This window comes from Rhinolophus hipposideros, assembly GCF_964194185.1.
Source record: "Rhinolophus hipposideros genome assembly, chromosome: 12".
Lineage (NCBI taxonomy): Eukaryota > Metazoa > Chordata > Mammalia > Chiroptera > Rhinolophidae > Rhinolophus > Rhinolophus hipposideros.
Window position 1 is genome coordinate 51,442,999 of NC_138058.1, and position 19,887 is coordinate 51,462,885.

Genomic DNA, 19,887 nt, shown 5'->3' on the forward strand with positions numbered 1-19,887 from the left:
AACTGAATTCGCTCTTGTGGACAGTCTTCTTTAGACTTGCATTTATTGCATTTGGTAAATGTTGATTGACTATTAGAAGTCCACCCACTTCTACCGGATTTTGCACAGCATAGGGAGAAGGCTACTTGCACGGTTCTAAACCCTTTTCTCCTCTCAACCCCTGTACTTTTAGGGCTGCGTGAGGTATATCTGCAGGGATTTTAGACGTTTCCTTCACCCTCTTTTTGAAACCGAGTAATACAAGCATTTAAATTAGCGGAAGGGCGGTTAACACCCGCAGCCCTAAAACCACCGCATGCCTCGTCGCCCGCCAGGGTTCGCTCCGCGCCCCGCCTCGGGTTAGCCTAATAGCGTTAACGGCTTGGGGGAAGCAACCGCTCCCGGGAGGCACGCGGGGAGCGTTGCGCGGTCGGGACTCGCAGGCCAGTGTCTAGTTCAGAAAGAAGGTGCAGGGAGGGGGGCGAGGCGGGGCAGTGGACTGTTGACGAACAGCCCTCACAGCCAATTGGAAGCCTGGTCGACTTCCCCCCTGCCAATAGGGAGCGAGATCCAGGCTGGGGGGGCGCTTCCCGGGGGCTGCGGCTGGATTCAATCCCGCGCCGCGACAGCGAAGGTGGGGGCGGAGGCTCGGCCCTGGCGGCGGGGAGCGGATCGGGGGAGGAGGGAAGACCGGAAGCCACCGTCGCGTCCCATCCTTAGACTCGCTCCCCGGGGCTGGGAGCGGAGCCGGAGCAGCGGGCAGAGGCTGCATGTGGGCTCCCTAATAAAGGGGCAGGGCCGCTGCGCAGCGCGCTCACCCCGCCCGCTCTCGGCACCCACCTGGCTCCCGGGCGCGCTGCCCTGCGCACGGCCGGCCGCGCAGACCTCGCCGAAGAGGCGCTGCCCACGGCGGGGACTGACCCGTGGCGTCAGTGCCACGCCGCCACCCCCACGCGCCTGCCCGCCGGGCCCTCCGGTCGCCGCCATGTCCTCCTCCTCCTCCTCCCCCAGGGAGACGTACGAGGAGGACCGCGAGTACGAGAACCAGGCCAAGCGCCTCAAGACGGAGGAGGGGGAGATCGAGTACTCGGCCGAGGAAGGCGAGAACCGCCGGGAAGCGACGCCCCGGGGCGGGGGCGATGGCGGCGGCGGCGGCGGCCGGAGCTTCTCGCAGCCGGTAACAATGCGCGGCGCCCCGACCGCTGTGCGGGGCGGCTCCCTGGGAAGCGGGGCCCAGTGGCGGGGACTCGGCCCCAGGCCTCCCGCCCGCCGCGTTTCCCGTTCCCGCTGCGCCGAGCCGGTCGGGAAGCGCCGGGTCTTCCTTTGGGGCTTTTATTCTGCGCCCTCCCTGCGCTCCGCATCCCGATCGCGAACCCGCCCCGGCCCGGCCGCAGGCCCCGGCGGGCGTCGGCTCCCTGGGGAGGCTCAACCGGGGAGGGTCGCGGGGCGGGGGCGGCGGGAGGCGCTGCTTCCGCCTGGGGGTGGGGAGTGGGCGCTTCGGGGCGCGATTAGCTCTTTGTTAGTTTAACTCTCCCGGCTGCTGGCCTGCGTCCCGGCGACCCCCTCTCTTCAGTGCCCCTGCCCGCAGCACCCGCGCGCTGCCCATCACAGGATTGTTGCGTGGGTCACCGAGGACTGGATTCGCCTAGGTCCGGAGGAGAGTCGTAACTAAATGACAGATTACGCTGTGGCGCTCACGCCCTAGTTCCCCTGAAGGTTTAGGGTTTTTTTGTTTGTTTGTTTTGTTTTTTTTTGCTGTTGGCAGGCCTGGCGTGCATGCTTTGCTACCCAACGTCACGATTATTGCTCGGTACAGTTAGCTCTTCGGTTTAAAAAAAAAAATGTGTTGGTAGGTGTTAGAACATCCCTACTCTCTAGTAAAGCAAATGTTAAAATCATCTCAGTTCCTCATTGACAGTTTATCCCAAATTTGCCCCACGAAAGGCGGAGCTGAAATCAGGATTGCATTAAACACTCGCCTAGGTTGTTTCTCTCTCATCAAAAATGTTAGCTGGAGGCAGAAGGAATGTGAAAAGCGCTTTATCCACAGCAAATAGTAACTCAGCTTCAGTTGGATGGAGACTTTAAGGAAGCAAAACAAAAGCCAACGCTTTTGCCCTTTTTTGATGCATTAAGGTGTCTTAATGACTTAGATGTTCTTTAAACATTTAACACATTTTGTGATTTTTTTTAAAGCAAACTTTCCCAGAAATTTGTGAAATAGGATACACACTTATATTCTATTAATAGATTAAAACGTTTTCACCTTTGGTAGGAATCAAATTAGAAGCCTGTTGGGTATTGTTTGAATGTTTATGTAAAAAATTCCGATCACCAAACTTCGGTTCGAGTTTCCAGTTCGAGTTTCCAGATACGTTAATGTGATGGATAAGGTTGCAACACATTTAAAAAAGAACTCTTTAAATAAAATAGTTTTCTGTAACTAGATACTTTTACTTTTGTGCCTAGCTATTTGGTATATTCAAAATGTAACTTGAAAGTGTAAATAAAATAAGTACATTTCTTCTTTAAAAGTTTCAGTTCAAAGCCAATTCCATTGTGGGAGTTGGAAACAGGAATGTTATAACTGGTTACTTAGATGCATTGGATCAGCGTATTTTTTTTGGCAGAAGGCTTGCTGGAGTTTTTGTGCAGCATCATGAAATGTCTACCATTAAGTGTCTTGAAAAGATACTTTAATCAGTTTATAAATTTAAAAAATTTAACCTTTAAAAATAAAATTCCTCGAATATTAGAAAGAACATATTAAACATTAAGCCAATAGTATAGGGTGTGTTGGGAAGAAAATAATATATAATCAATATATCCAGAGTGATTGTATCTAGCATTGGAAATAGCACTGGGCAGGGCTTGGGGATAGTCAGAAGTCTTAGCTAGAATACGATCTATGTGACGTTTAGAAAGTCAGTTTACTGTGCTGAGTTCTCTTAGTCTGTAAAACGTGAAAGTTGAACTACCTGCCTTCCATACCTGACTTTGTGGTTCAGTAATTAATGTAATGCAGCTTTTAAATTACCCAGGCAGGAGTTATAAATTCTACTTTTTATCTTACTGTTGTTATGTTTCTTTAAGAGAGGGTGAATTGCTTTTAACAGTAGAACCAACATTGCACTGTGAAATCTAATGAATGCTTATTTTTCCTGTTTTTAAACATTTTTCTTCATGTAATGTTTGGTACTCTTGAAATCATAGCAACTATGGAAACCTGTACATAATAAAATTCTATTAGGATAGGAATTTTCTGGATAGCAGTTTACTGCCTAGTGCGTCATCATCCAGAAATACGGTAATTCATCAAACTGAAAAGGGTTTTGGTTCAACCTCAGTCAGTGGTCCTTCAACCCAGCCAGAGAAGAAATACTTTGTGGTACATGAAAATTAGGTACAATGATAAGCAATCTTTTTCAACTTTAGTTGGAAGTTTGTAATGTGCAAAGTAAGACTTCAAAGATTTACATTGTTTGGCTTTTCATAATTATTTCCGTGATTGCTTTAATAATAGATTTAAAGAGGAAAGTGAGTACATTCAAGAAAAACAGTGTTTCTAACAATGCTCCTAATTTAAAGATGAATCGGTCATTGTGAATGATTGTGCTATTTTAAGGCATAAAGAGAAATAAGTTAATAGTTTGGACATGAGAAATAAGCCATCCTTTAAAATGTGTGTCTTCTGGTACTTATTTTAAAGAGCAAAAGTGATTTAGATTCATTGGGCTGCATTGTTGAACAAAGCTTGATTGTGGAGGTTCCTGCTGTGTATTATAGTCACTATTCTTACAGAGTAAATGGTATTCTTAAATTTAGTAAATCATATTAATAGTCAATTTCTGTATCTGCTTACTTTTAAGAAAGCAACTTGACTTCCAAACATTAGGGCTTCCCTTGGCAAAACTAATTGAGGAATTGAATTGGGAGGATACATAGAAAAGATCTGCTTTTATAAAGACTGATACCAATAAGAATTTATGGAGTACTAATTTATTTTGGAGACTTTCAAGTTTTTCTTTTACTCTATTCTGCTAGTGAGTAAACAGGCAAATTGAAAATTGTTAAAGTGTATCACCTCACCGGAGTCAGAATGGCTATCATCAACAAGACAAATAGTAACAAGTGTTGGAGAGGCTGTGGAGAAAAAGGAACCCTCATACACTGTTGGTGGGAATGCAGACTGGTGCAGCCGTTATGGAAGGCAGTGTGGAGGTTCCTCAAAAAGTTACGAATAGAATTACCATATGACCCAGCAATCCCTCTCCTGGGTATCTACCCCCAAAATTTGAAAACATTTATACATAAAGACCCGTGTGCTCCAATGTTCATTGCAGCTTTGTTTACGATAGCCAAGACATGGAAACAATCAAAATATCCTTTGATAGATGAATGGATAAAGAAGTTGTGGTATATATACACAATGGAATATTATTTGGTGGTAAGAAAAGATGATATAGGAACATTTGTGACAACATGGATGGACCTTGAGAATATAATGCTAAGCGAAATAAGTCAGACAGAAAAAGCAGAGAACCATATGATTTCATTGCTATGTGGTATATAAACGAAAAACAACAAAAGAACAAGACAAACAAATGAGAAACAAAGTGTAAGGGGGTGGGGGATGGGAGATGAGGGTAAGGGGGATCAAATATGATGGAAGGAGAACTGACTGGGTGATGAACACACAATGGGATTTATAGATGATGTAATACAGAATTGTACACCTGAAATCTATGTAATTTTACTAACAATTGTCACCCCAATAAATTAAAAAAAAAAAGAATTGTTAAAGTGGTTTGTTTACTGATGAGGTGAATGTTTATTTCTCAACTTTTAATAAATACGTAGACTAACCAGATGGCAAAATGCCAAGATAAAAATGTAGATCCTAGAATTTTCAAGCAAAGGAATATACATTATGTAGAGAATCTAGATTGGACTTAAGATACACTGTTATGCTTTAATGATCTAAATTACAGAGATGGTAGGAATATTATGATGGCTTATTGGATGAAGTCACTTTTTCAGCCTAGCTCTTATAGGAAAGTTTAGAAACTGTGACAGTGAACATAGTGACTACACTGGGGAATAAAACATTTCAAGGATGTGTGTCCTGGAGGTGTGTGCCAGAGCCTTGAGGCTTCTATAGCAGTAATGTTGTTCTATGTCTCCTTTAGCTAAGCTGCTACACAGTAAGTGAGAATCCTAGTTTTGAGAAAGAAATGAAAAGTAGTAGGTTTTACCGTCTTTTGGTTTTAACAAGTGACTGTTTCTTCGTGTTAATACATAAAATGCAGAACTGTTAATAGAGCCATAAGCTGGTGCCTTGGCTCTGCTACCAACATGTTTTGTGACTTAACCTCTCTGGAACTCAGTTTGCTACTTATAACATGAGATGGTTGGATGTGATGATCACTGATCACTTAACTCATTAAAAAAGTGATACGTAAGCCCCTATCATGTGCTAGGTGTTGTTCTCGGTGATGGAGATGTAGTAGTGAAAAAAATTCCATGTCTAAAAAGCTGTGATTCTGCATCATTTAGTGTTACTTTCTTTTCTCTGTGAAATTGAACAAAGCTTTCACAATTTGCAGTTGCAGCTACAGCAACAACTCAGATGAACTTAAATAAGTGATAAGAGGGCGAGGCAGAGAATTTGTTGGCTCACATAACTGGGAAAGCCAAGTTGTGGCACTAGTTTCAGGCATGGCTGGATCCAGGGTTTTAGATAGCACAGAGAGTTGATTCTGTCTCTTTTCATGTTTCCACTCTTATTTTCTCTAGTGATAAAGCTAAGCTTATAGTCTTATAATTAGTAAGTAAAGAGAGCAGTCTCTTCCCCAGTGCTCGTATTTGTCTCCTGATCAACCATTTTTTATCTCCCCCTTCTTCCAACTGATCACTGGGCTACCTCTGAAGTTGGGGAGACAGGACTGTGTGACTGAGAATACCAACATAATCGGGAGTTGAAGAGTTGTGTTTTTTTTTTACTTAGGTGTGTTTAACCAGAAGAAGGGGGAAGGGCTTCTGGGTAGGCAAAACCAAAGTACTTCTATATGAGTAAATAAATGTTACTTGAATCATATGGTGGTTCTTTTTTCATCTTTCCTCTGTTATGTGATCAAATATACCTAAGAACTTTGGATAGGAAAATTAAAGAGATTCCCATATTTTGGATCTGCTGTACTGTTTCTTTTAAAAAAGAAAAAGACCAAATTAAAGAGAGACAACTATTTAATTTAACAAGAAAAAAAAAACCCTCAAAAAACGTAGTTAACTTGAAGCATATTGTAAATTAAAAAATGTTTGCAGCTGCCTCTTAAAACTAGTTTGTTCTTGGTTTATATGAAGTCTCCAAAGTCCAAGAGGGGATAATCTTAAATATCTGGAAATACTGTACTCACTTCTTAGTACTATGTTGATAAATTAGTCCAGAGAAAGATTACCAGAATGGAGAAGGCACTTAAAATCACGTCATAAGAGGAATGACAGAAGAATCTGGGATAAACTTAAGTGTGATTTAAGAAAGCATTACAAATAATTGTAAGGTTATCGTGTAGAAGAGGGAAATGCAGATAAGGGTAGGGAGTGCCACTAACACTTACTGAACCTTTACCCAATAACTACAACTAGCCCTGCTAGTCATTTTATATTTGTTGTTTCATTTATTGTAATCTTGTGTGATAACGGTTTTGATTTTTTTTTGTCTTTAAAATAGTGAAACAGGATCAGAAAGATTAAGTAGCCTAAGATCACTGAGCCAGTAAGTGTCCAAAGATTCAAACTCAGGTCTGACTCCAGAGGCCATTTTGGGTAGGAAACTACAGGAGACAGATATGGGTGCATATTATGAAGAATTTTCTAAAAATATAATGGATTGTCTGTCTCACTGGGTAGTATGTTTCCTGTCATTGGAGGTGTTTAAGGAGAGGCTGGATAATCACTTGGCAGTGGGTCTGTGTGTATGTTTCGAGTAGGGGGGCGAATTATTGAATTTCAGGTTGGTCTTAATCCTGTCACTATAGGAGGGCAGAAAAGATTGTTATTGTTCAGCAGCTCTATTGTTCAGCACACGTTGTGCATAGAGATACTGGGAAAACAAAAGCCTACAGACAGTGTGCCTGGCCTTTGAGTTTACAGTTTAATTATTGCTTTTCTGTATGAATAGATATTAATGGGCCCTGCTCATTCCTCTTAGAAGCTTCATTTATACTCTGCTGAGCTTTCCTTCTCTTTAATAAAACCTGGTCTTCAATCTTCAATGCCAAAATTAGCACTTAAGACTGGTATTATTAGAGTTTGTCCTTGAGATAGGCTTTGAGGGGCAGGGAGTTTGGAATGGTTATAACTAGACTGGTCTATAACCTGCAGTGGGGAAAATGATGGCTCCATTATAGTTGACCCAGTTTACCTAAAGAAGAGATTGAGTAATTTAAAAAGAAAAAATATATACATAAATTGCAGGCATACCTTCATTTACTGGGCATTCACTGTTTGATACTTAATAGATTATTAATTAGTCTGATATATAATAGATGTAAATTGGTCAATAGAGAGTCTAAACATTTGAAATGGAAAGAATTTGGGTTTCTGTATGAGAAAGGTTTAAAAAAAATTCATTAAGCTGGAGAAGACATGATCAAAGTATTAATATGTGGATGGGGTAAACATACTGATTTGTTCACCAATTTAGGAATCATATGCATAGTACGCTGCTTCAAAGAGGTAGTTTTAAGGTAGGTAAAAAGAAGCTCTACAGGTGATCAGTTTTATTACTAGTATATAGTTTAGGTAGGTATAAGAAAATATTGGTTTAAGAAAAGTATTAGTATTTAGGAGGAAAGGGGGTGGTGAAAATATACTTTGAAAAGTATCTTTAATATATCAGTTTTATATTTGGAAACATTAGGTTTTTTCTTTTTAACTAAATTACAGAAAGGATGAGAAAATTTTAAGTTAGAGAAAAGGGGACATAATTTAAAGATAAAGAAATATCAAGGTAGGTAAATTCTTGAATGGCAGATTCATTGAGTGGGTATAAGGGAAATACAAGAGGTTTGGGATAGTTTCCAGCCTTGAGATTGAGATCATCATATCTTCTAAATACCATATAGATTGCATTTACGTAACATCTTCCAGCTTTTATAGAATGACTTGAATCTTGATCTGTTTCGTTTAGGAAATATAATTAAATAATCACATATTAAAATAACCTTTTGAGGGATTTTTAAATCGATCCTGTAATTCGTTTCTTTGGGAGAAGACCAATTTGAAAAATGATTATATTCTTTAGCACCAAATACAAGATAGTGGTTATCCATCATCTGAAGGGAGGTAGGAGGAAGAGCTGTCAACTGATTGATAGGCTTTTATTTAGTAAAATGGTGGTAGGTTAATGAGTATTTTTTTTTTAAAGATTTTATTGGGGAAGGAGAACAGGACTTTATTGGGGAACAGTATGTACTTCCAGGCCTTTTTTTTTTTTTTTCCAAGTCAAGTTGTTGTCCTTTCAGTCTTAGTTGTGGAGGGCGCAGCTCAGCTCCAGGTCCAGTTGCCATTTTTTTTAGTTGCAGGGGGCACAGCCCACCATTCCTTGCGGGAGTTGAACCAGCAACCTTGTGGTTGAGAGGACGCGCTCCAATCAACTGAGCCATCCGGAGCTTAGGGGCAGCTCAGCTCAAGGTGCCGTGTTCAATTTTAGTTGCAGGGGGCGCTGCCCACCATCCCTTGGGGGACTCAAGGAATCGAACTGGCAACCTTGTGGTTGAGAGCCCACTGGCCTATGTGGGAATCGAACCGGCAGCCTTTGGAATTAGAAGTATGGAGCTCTAACCTCCTGAGCCACTGGGCCGGCCCTAATGAGTATTTTATATATTGTTCTTCATATGCTTTTTTGGTCTTAAATATTATATAATAAAATATTTTCCCAACTTTTTATTATGTATAATGTTCAATTACATACGTAGTTTTTAACATTTTTTACTTGGGCTTTTTATCTCTATATCTATATACATACTTTTTTTCTCCCTAAACTATTTGGGAGTAAGTTATAGACATGACAGTTCATCCTTAAATAGCTCAGCTTTCCTAAGAATAAGGATATTCTTATTACCATTACCATTATTCTTATTACCATTACCATTATCATAATGGTACCTAAGAGAATAAATAATTCCATTATATAATCCAATATGCTATCTGTTTAAATTGTCCATTTGTCCTTAAGATGTCTTTTATAGCAGTTTTTATCATAAAATGAAGGCTCACATATTGCATTTGGCTATTGTCTCTCTTTAGTCTGAATCTGAAATCTTCCACTATTTTTTTAAAGATTTTATTGGGGAAGGGGAATAGGACTTTATTGGGGAACAGTGTGTACTTCCAGGACTTTTTTCCAAGTCAAGTTGTCCTTTCAATCGTAGTTGTGGAGGGCGCAGCTCAGCTCCAGGTCCAGTTGCCGTTGCTAGTTGCAGGGGGCACAGCCCACCATCCCTTGCGGGAGTCGAACTGGCAACCTTGTGATTGAGAGGACGCGCTGAGCCACCAGGCCAGCCCTCTTCCACTGTTTTTTGATTCTAACTTCTTGAAGAGTCCAGGCCAATATAGTTTTTCTCTTGCGCTTTTACCTTTTCAGCCGATTTCTAAGGATCACAGGGATGACTCTTATTTCTTGCAGTTTATTATTGTCTAATTGTTTTTAGAGTAAAACTTGTTATTTATACTTTTTAAATGTATGTCTAAGTTTAGGTTTTTAGATATGAAGAGCTGTTTTCTTACATTATTGTTGTATTTAAGAACGTTAGGGTGATAATGCATATTGGTGGTTGAGTTTCACCTACGATGGGCAGTCATTTGCTAAAGTTGCTAATGTAGAGTATTGGTTTACATAGGGAACAATCAGAATAGTTTATTTCAAATTTAGTGACGTGGAATGAATATACGTGTTACCACAGAAAAGATTCAGCCTAAGCAATTCAAATGAAATTCCATGGGTTGAATTAGTATTTGCAAAGGACTGAATTTATTTGATTATGTAGAGTGGTCCCATGGTTACTTTGTATATTTAAATTAGTTCTTTTCTTTAAACTCTGACATAATTTTTTATTGGCAGGACATAAGTTTTACTATATTTTCTAAGTGTTTTATAGTAAAAATTGGTGAGTCTTTTAAAATAGCCATAAAAGGATTTAATTTTCTTAAAATGATTCTAAAGTTTTAATGGTAAAATATTAATGCTTTTAGATTAGTCTGTAGGACAAAAAAACCTTTAATAGATTTTTTTTGATATATATATATACATATATGTATGAACTTATCTGTGGGAGCATATTCTTTAATTTCTTGTTACAATATATATTCACATATATAGGAATTGTCCATGGAAGTCATTTCTGAAGTGATGCAAGGGAGGTTTCCAGTGGCTAGCTGTAAATATAAATCTTTGCCTTAACAGACCTTGAATAAGTAAATGAGAGAGCTATTTTCGTTTTCAAAGTAATTCTTATTCATAATCCCTTTTAAAATAAACTTTAAGACCACATACTTACATTTTTAAACTTCCTGCTGGGCATTCTGAAAGATACACAACTCAGATACATGACTCCACAGAAGCCCCAGAGGCTCGCGTTTTTGAGTACTCTATTCATCAGCAAAGATGATGCCTTGTATAAATTTTAAGTTGTGAAGTATACTGTTGTAGTGACACTAGATAACCAATTACACAAGGAGGAAGATACAAATCTATATTACAGGAAAAATAAAGTATATAATCTTTATATTAAAGAAAAGTTTAAATTGGGACTTTTTGTTCTTTTGGACTTACTAAGATTTTGATTTTATGGAGGAAAAGTTACGAAATTGAGTATAAAATGTGTTTCTGATCTTAGCATGCTCTGTGTCTCTGCTGAAATTTTTTCTGAGATTCCCTTGACATTGAAAATAAGTTATAAGTAACTTAGTTTCACTTCTTATTGAGAGAGAATACTCCCTTTTAAGAAGTCATAATTCTCGTGCCAAGCATTTAGTTGGTGATTTTACTCTCAGGTCCTGTTGCTTACTTGTGAATTGAAACTTGGTTTGGGTTTTTTGTTGTTGTTGTTGTTTTCTTAATGTTTGCTTTTCAAGGCCGAGCTGAATTTACTAAAAGATGCAATTTAGACTTCTAAAGTTTTTAACTAGAAATCATTTTCTCTTGCTAGGAGGCAGGTGGAAGTCATCATAAAGTTTCTGTTTCACCCGTGGTCCACGTCCGAGGACTCTGTGAATCTGTGGTGGAAGCTGACCTTGTGGAGGCTCTGGAAAAATTTGGGACGATATGGTAAGGACAGTAGGGACTCAGAGCAGACTGAAAACAGTGTGGTGGAACAAGTCTTGCTTCGCCGCTCTGCCTTGATGTTTAACCACGGTATATGTCGAGTTTGCTTATGACTGTATATGTTCGGAACCTTTTAACCTTTCTGGGATTATGCATGTGTCTATTTTTGTGGCCATGATCACCTCTCACTCCCCAACCAGGTTGTATGTAAAATTGATTATTGCATCTTTCATCTGATTTTCAAATGAATTCAAGATTCCTTCTTAAGCACTGCTTTAAACCAGTGAGTTGCTTATATCCTTTATTTTCAGTTTCAAGTAGTGGTACTTAAACACTGATTTTTAAAAAAATTCTTACTTCGGAATAGGAAGTAAGGAATTAGGAAATAGTTGGCAACTAAAAGTGGGTAGATTAAGGGCAGGCATTATTTGCTGAGGTATGTGTTGCTATGAGTTCTTGTGCGTATCACGAGACTCAGTATTTTATCCTAGCTTGTTTTTTTCCTTTTGTATTCACTCAGGCTCTTCCTTTCTCTTACCATAGCTGCTGTATGCTTAAGAATATTGACTTAAGTGAAAACTAATTAGAAAAGTGAATCTGCTACCAAAAATAAACACTTAAAAATTTTTTCTAAATTGTTTTTGGAGTATGCCTGTTGTTCTCTTCTTAGTATGGATAATTGAGTTGATTTTATTATTAGCTTTCCCATGATGAATATGTTTGGGGGTTTTGTTTTAGGCATCAGTGACACTGACTTAAGTCAAAATACATAAACAGGAGAGAAATTTCTATGTTTGCTGAGATATATGAGGTAGTGTTAGGTGATAGCTTCTATCATGGCATCTTTTTTATTAATTTCTTTGGTGACCTGATTGCGAGGTAGATGACATGGCAAACCTGTTATTCACAACTTACGTACCTCAGAAACCACTGACTTATATGTTTTTTATCCTTAGAGGTACAAACTGGAAATCCACATGGGCATAAGAAGGCCCATTTCTTGAAGTATCACTAAGATGACCATCTCACTTAGTCACTTGGAGTGGATCTTGGAAGTTATTCTGTCTGGAGAGTTATATATTGAAGTAGACTTCTTAGATCTTATATAGACTCGCATGTTGGCCCTAGACTAACTCCATTCTCTGTATAAGGACCTTCTAAGAGGTGCATCGTCCCATGGAGTTTTAAAGAGATGGTTATTTGTGGTTTATTTTTCTTTTTGTTATATGTTTAGGGCTTTTAAGTTACTATTTTCTTATAGCCAAGAAATACTGAAGCAATGTCAGAAAAACAAGTGGATGAGCACATATAGTTGGAAATTTTAATGTTCATTATGACCATGACCTGAATGTTGGGGATTAAAGAAATAGAATTATGTGTTTAAGTTGGTGAGTAATTTGAGTTACTTTTGGGTGCGTGTTCATTTTTAGACTCTATACTGTTTGATACTTAATCCATAGTAAAGTGTCCCATATATAAATGTTATTCAGTTAACTTGCATAATCATTTTGCCCTCAAGATTGGTAGTTGTGTGGATAGAAAAGTTGTGAAATAATTGGAACAAATTAGTGTATAGTTAAGAGCCTAATTGGCATAAATATGAATAATAATACCCTGTTTCCCCGAAAATCAGACCTAGCTGGACAATCAGCTCTAATGTATCTCTTGGAGCAAAAAATTAATATAAGACCTAGTATTATATTATATCATATATCATATTATATATCATATCATATCATATATCATGTCATATCAGACCCGGTCTTACATTAATTTTTGCTCCAAAAGACACATTAGAGCTCATTGTTCTCTCAGTCTTATTTTCGGGGAAACATGGTAGGAGTTTCAGTTGTATGAAACGATACTGAATAAGTGGGAACTTTGACTAGTCTCCAGTGAGGAAGGAACAGGTGTTTTGCTTCAAAATGTTGCATTTATAGAACCTTTTTTTTATTTGTTTATTTTGTGATGTGTATATGGGATTATAAAGATTGTATAGAAACTGCTCATGTTGAAAAGGTCAGTCACCAAGTTCAGCATATAGTAATTTTATATGGAAAAACTAGATGCTTAGGAAAGAAGTTCAGGAGAAACTATTACAAGATGTTGAGAATGGTTATGTCAGGATAATAAAATTGCTGTTTTACTTGTCTTTATTGTGTAGTATATTCATGTATTGTAATCAAAAGAATATTTAAAAATACATACTAAGTCTCTTGTCCTGTCTTACCCCCTCCCATTTTTTTATTGCTCCCTTCCATTAAAGGAGAGGATGCTAAGTAGTGATTAGCTATACCGGTTTAAAATTTTGTAACAAAACTTTTGAGACCTAATTTGTGTAGTAAATCTTTTGCCTCCTCCTGTTTTTATTTAAAATTTAGTAAGCATGTCTTGAGCTATAAGTTGAAAGCACCAGACCGTTAGCTTTTTTGTTTATTTTTTCTGTCTTTAGCTTTTCAGTTTTCCTCATATTAATGCTTTTCAAAGATAATTTAAAAAATTACGTGCCAGGCAATTTTAAGTGCATTCTTAAAATATTTGCGACATTCTAATTTTCCCTTCTTTGTCTTCATATAATACCACTTTTAGACTCTATACTGTTTGATACTTAATCCATAGTAAAGTGAATATCCTTTCATGGATTCTTTAATATTTAAAAATATTTTGGAGATTATTTGTATGAAATTTGATCAGTTTGCAGTTGCTTTTATTTATTTTTAGTTCTCTGTTTTTAGTAAGTTAATGAAAGTATAGTCAGTTATTAGTGGGGGCACTTATTTATTTGTAGTAGTTTCTGTTATTAGGGGTCTCATCTGCTAAACTTCTGTTGACTTTTATCTTTTGGTTTCTGTATCTAGATATTTTCTAAAAGTGGTTGGGAGTAGAAGCCTGAGGAATAAACTGGATGGTGTCCTTAGTAACTGATAACAGGAAACTGCTTAAGGAAGGCATGAGGTGGATAAGCTTTTAATCACGGGAAGATAAGCTTTCAAATATGCACCATCTACTGGGCATAATTGATTTTGATGATGTTTAAGGGTTGACTAACATTGGCTGTAGGTCATGAAGAATACCGATCTGTATGATTTGACACATTTTTATTGAAGTCTGCTTTTTATTGAAATCTGAATGAGAATAGATGATATTAATGAATTTATATTTGGATATTGCCTCCCAATCTCCTTTTCAGCTATGTGATGATGATGCCATTTAAACGGCAGGCTCTAGTGGAATTTGAGAACATAGATAGTGCCAAAGAATGTGTGACATTTGCTGCGGATGAACCTGTGTACATTGCTGGTCAACAGGCTTTTTTCAACTATTCTACAAGCAAAAGGATCACTCGGCCAGGAAATACTGATGATCCATCAGGAGGCAACAAAGTTCTCCTGCTATCAATTCAGAATCCTCTTTATCCTATTACGGTGGTATGTATTTTTAGTATGACAAACTAAATTAAAAGTGATTTTGGAATTTGCCTCTAGAGTGACTAACCTATAGTTTTTCTTCACTGCCATCTAGATATTTAAAAATAGTGTTTTTTAAAGAATTATTAAACTTAATCTTAATTTTGACTTAAGTTAAATGAACAAAGAAATGGTGAGCATTGAAGCTAAAAAGGTCAGAAGCACAGTTGTCATAATGAAATAAGCGCATTTAAAAATTTGATTATTTAGCATCAGTGTTAACTCTGTTTCTGATAATAAGGGATTAGACAGACTTGTGGGAAATGATCCTGACATCTCTCCCATTCATCTGCCAGCACATGTATTGAGGACATCTACTATATAATGACAGACTCCCATAGTACAGTAAGATGTACATGTCATTCTAAGCTCTTTTGAGGTAGCTTGTTAAAAAACCTGTCGGATTTACTTAAAACTCTCTGATTATTAGTGAAGAAGTGAAATTATTAGTAAAATTAAAAGAAGTGCTATTTAAAAGACATGATGTTAGTAAAATTTTAAAAAGCATTCATGTTCTGAACCAGTTGAGTTTTCTACTTTATAAATCACATGCTGTTTCACAATAAGCTAGTGACAAGGACCCTTGAGTTTTGTAATGAATAGAATATTACAGTAAGGAAAGCTTCAGTTCGTTTGATTTCTAGTAAGCATATATGATATTGAGACATAAAACTAAAATAAAGCATAAAATATTTAAATTTAATTAAACATTATGTATCTTTATTTTTATAATATAGACTTATTAATATACAGTATTAATATATTTACAGTATTCTGTGTTTGAGGGGAAGGAATATAACTAATCTAGTACAAGTACTCTGGTTTGTTTATTGCTGTATCCATAGTACCTAATGGTGCAGCTGTGTATTTGTAGGTACTCAGGACATTTCTTGAAAGAATTGTTCCTAAGCGGGTGTTTAGGTTCTCTCTTAGATGATTCAGGCATCTTGTTTGGTGTCATCTAACCACTGTATAAGTGATCTTCCCTGGATCTTTTCTCACTAGCCATTGTCTTTTGAAAAATGGATAGCGAGTTGTTCTACTACTACCCCTTAATAAATGTTTATTACCATAAATATTTTTATTATTACCAATAAATATTTATTACCATTCAAGTGATTATAATATGAAACATTTCAGAGTCACAGTTTTGGTGTTAATTGTGTATTGTCAATATTTTAGTCACCTGTTAAGAAAATAAACATTGAGGAATCATTTAGAAGATCAAATAGGTAATAGTGCTTTTCAAATGTTTCGTTGGAACGTCTCTAATGTGTGGGTGTATTGCATAGGTGAGGAAATAACTTTAAATTTATTAAAGTGTAACAATTTTTAAAAATTTAAATAGTAATTAATAGAAGTGACAGCTTGCCAGTTTTTTTAATAAAACAAAACAGTGTTTAGCTTTACTTTTTCCAAATATAAAATCTGAAGAAATCTTGTTTTTCTTTTCTTCTTAGGATGTTTTATATACTGTATGCAACCCTGTTGGAAAAGTGCAGCGTATTGTTATATTCAAGAGAAATGGGATACAAGCAATGGTTGAATATCCTTTATTTGTAAATTATTCATTGATACGCATGAATGCTGTGTAACACAGATTTTTTTTTTCCTGTGTAATCATTTCTAGACAGGTGTTGATTCCCCTGGATCTGTTTTTCTTAGATTTAAAAAATGAAACTGCAGTACCCACAAAGAATTTTACTGGCTACCATAAATCAGTCATTGCTTCGTGTTAACAGTGTGCTTTGTCTTTTAATGGGGAAAACACAACACTGTTTCATAATATGTACATTTGTACCGTTTTGAAATTTATCTCAAATCAACTTTTCTGAATCTCCTGTTTTAAAGTAGTTTGGAAGTACCGAAACTTTAGAATCAGTAGAACCTTTCTTATCTTTCTTTATAATTTTTTAAATGGTAATGGTTTATATAAGAACTACTTCTTTTTGTTAAATATGTTATATGTTGAGTAAAAGAGCAAGTTGCAAAATAGTATATATAGTACAATCCCATTTAAAAAACAATAATTAAAAAAGCCTAACCTACATGTTATGTATACATGTATATGTATAGAGAAAGGTAGGGATATACAGCCTACTCTTAATGGTGCTTACTTCTGGCAAGGTGTTTTGTCGTCTTTTTTTTTGTTTTAAGAATTATAGTCTTAAAGTAATTTAAAAAAAACAATAAAATCAAGATAGTTAAATGATTATACAATTCTGCCTTCCCAGATATATATAAAAATTAAATATCTGTTTCGTATTATTTTGATTCTTTGTAATGATTGTAAGAGTAAAATACTTTCCATTTCAAGATAGCAAACTATCCTTTGCTAGTGAATGTGACCATGCTCCGTACCCCTTCTCCCCTCCAATCTATAAAGTACTTTTGATGACTTAAAAGGATTAACGTAGGTAGTTTGGTTGTATTGTTTTCTTTGGTACCATTGATCCTTTTTTATTTTTTAATTTATTTTTCCATTATAGTTGACATGCAATATTGTATCAGTTTCAGGTGTACAACTAGTGATTAGACATTTATATACCTTATGATGGTACTATTTATTGATCTTAAAAATAAATTGCTCTACTAAAATTCATCGACAAATTTTATTTGGTAAAGCATTTCCAGAAGTGAAAGAGTTATTTCTGATTATTTTAAGTCCTTTTCTTAGGTAGTGAATAATGATTATTAGACATCTTAAACTAAATTTCCTTAATAGAGCTTATGTTTGAATCAGTCCTTTGCGCCCAGAAAGCTAAAGCAGCGCTCAACGGAGCAGATATATATGCTGGATGTTGCACACTGAAAATCGAATATGCAAGGGTAAATATTTTTTTCCACACTTCGCCAAAGAAATATTTATGCTTTGGATATACAATTTGAACTTACTTTCTTTTTAATTTAACAGCCAACTCGTCTAAATGTTATTAGGAATGACAATGACAGTTGGGACTACACTAAACCATATTTGGGAAGACGAGGTAAGTATTTTATGCATTTTAGAATGTACTTACATCTGCTGACAAAGTTTTACATGCAATTAGATTCCTTTTTCCTGAGATGAGCTAGTTCATTCAAATGAAAATATTGTTGGTGAATGCTTTTGTTGCAAAAGGCCATGTAACGCTGGAAAAGAACCTTGAACATTAGTGCCCCCTTCTGGTATGTACTGAGTTATTTATATTTAGTTCAATAAAGGAGCCCATACATACAAGCACGCCCGCAGTTCAAGGACTTGCATTTCTCCAAGCAGCTCTCTCTCTTTGGAGGAGAGGAAACTGATTCAGAATATTCCTTACAAACTGCAAACTTGCACACTGCTTCTCTATGGAAAGGACTTTCCCCCCAAGCTGGACGAGGCATTAAGAAGGCTAGAGGACTCCAGCAGGCTGACTCTACACTTCATCATGCACAACATCGGCACCAGCAAAAGCCCTCTGAAAAACTCAGACTTGCAATTCACCTTGACTGCATACTGCATGCACCATCACCCCAAGTTTTTAAAGGAGGACACTTAACAGTACTTCAGCCTTGTATGGGATGAACACCATGATAGACTGTGCCCATTTATTCACGTTGTATGTATATATTGGTCTGATTTCCCTTAAGGTTTCAGCTGTAGAATTTAAGACTTTCCACTAACGGATACTAGACTTTATCTACAATGTTGTAAATGTTAATGCCCATTACTGTAACTGTTTGCAGTTTAGATTCAAATTGTTAATTGGCAAATAACCAGGGCCCATTTATCTATAGGTCTCGGGAATTGATAATGCTCAACCAATCCACACAGATATTAAAGGTAAAAGGATTAGAAAGGTGCACACTTGCTGCACTGTCTTACCTTTTTTTCTCAAGTGTGGACTTTGAATAGAATAATATAATGAAAAGGTGCATTATATGTAAAAGGCGATTTCCTGTGTGGTTTGATTTTTGTAAAGTGGCTGTTTATAAGTTGTTACTTTTTGTAACAATTTAAGGTTATTACTCATGTTAATTTGTGTAACTAGAAATTTTGACATTTCAAATGTAGGTGAAAGTAACATGTCTGTTCAAGGTGTAGAATATATTTAAACTTGATAAATCTGAAAATAAGAGCATTTCATTTGAGATACATTTTCACCTAAAACTTACAAATGCTAGATTTCATGAGCATAGATTTGACTGATAAAATTGTTCAACTAACTGTGTGGCAAGTCTGGAATATACAGATTAAAATGTGGATTTTGTAAAAACAAGGGGGCTGCAGTATTGGCTACATCTCAACTACAATATCAATGTTTGAACCATATGTTAGAAAAACTCAGTATATCTGTAAAATTTAATAAAGTAGGAAAAATTTTTATGGCATCCAAAATATCTTGGGCAATAGGGACTTGCTAGTGCATGTACTCTTGGCAGAAGAAAAAATAACAAATGTAATGAAATGATTTGCATGTTCAAATATTTAGGACTTTTGGATGATTGGCCCCTTTAATTCTCAATTCTCAGGAAATCATCTTGCCTTACACATGGGGTTGCAAACAGGTTTGTTTTGTAATGCAGCTCTGGCTGGACCCCACATTTTTGGTACTCATAGAAATCTGCTTGGTACAGGCTTGGTGCAGTTGGATACAGTATTGGAAAAACAAAGCCTTAGTACTGAAACAATGGAACAAGTGGTTGATGAGAAATCTCTCACTTCTGTCAAATTATAGTTAGTATTGAACATTTGTTTTGTTGCGGTTGTTATTTTTTATCAATTTGAAATAGTTTTGGTTACATTTCTCTTAATGTCTCTTAGAACATTTATAGACATGCTTCTTATTTTAATGCTCCTAATATCGATTCTTTTAAAAGATCTAAAATTTACACAGAACCAGCTTATATTTTTCAGAGAAGGAATTACAGTCAGAAAGGTAGATATTTAAATAGTGAAATACAGTTAAAGGAAGTAAAACAGAATTTTAGTTTCTGCTTTCAAGGGAAAAGAATTCTTGTTTTTTAATTCCTTTCAGAGAGGTAGTTGTCTGGCAAGATGAAAGCAGTTTATGTTTTTGTAGTGACTTCAGCTTCCATTCAAGTTGATAATGAACTGTAACTTTTTCTACCAAGAAAAGAGCACTTTTA

The 19,887-nt window shown here is 36.7% G+C and overlaps 1 protein-coding gene across 3 annotated transcripts in view; it reads left to right on the forward strand.

Moving 5' to 3' along the window:
* Positions 1-531: 531 nt before the first annotated feature.
* Positions 532-19,887, forward strand: part of HNRNPLL (heterogeneous nuclear ribonucleoprotein L like) — a 35,093-nt gene continuing 15,737 nt past the window's right edge. Inside the window, exons 1-7 of one of the 3 annotated variants that reach the window (XM_081069082.1) lie at positions 532-613; positions 991-1,156; positions 11,190-11,308; positions 14,496-14,733; positions 16,233-16,313; positions 17,500-17,601; positions 17,687-17,759. In XM_081069082.1, coding sequence (XP_080925208.1) covers positions 14,503-14,733; positions 16,233-16,313; positions 17,500-17,601; positions 17,687-17,759 — 487 coding nt within the window. In that variant the 5' untranslated portion in view covers positions 532-613; positions 991-1,156; positions 11,190-11,308; positions 14,496-14,502. Of the gene's footprint in view, positions 614-647; positions 1,157-11,189; positions 11,309-14,495; positions 14,734-16,232; positions 16,314-17,499; positions 17,602-17,686; positions 17,760-19,887 lie in introns of those variants that run through there. The other 2 variants (XM_081069081.1, XM_081069080.1) reach the window with 2 other exon arrangements.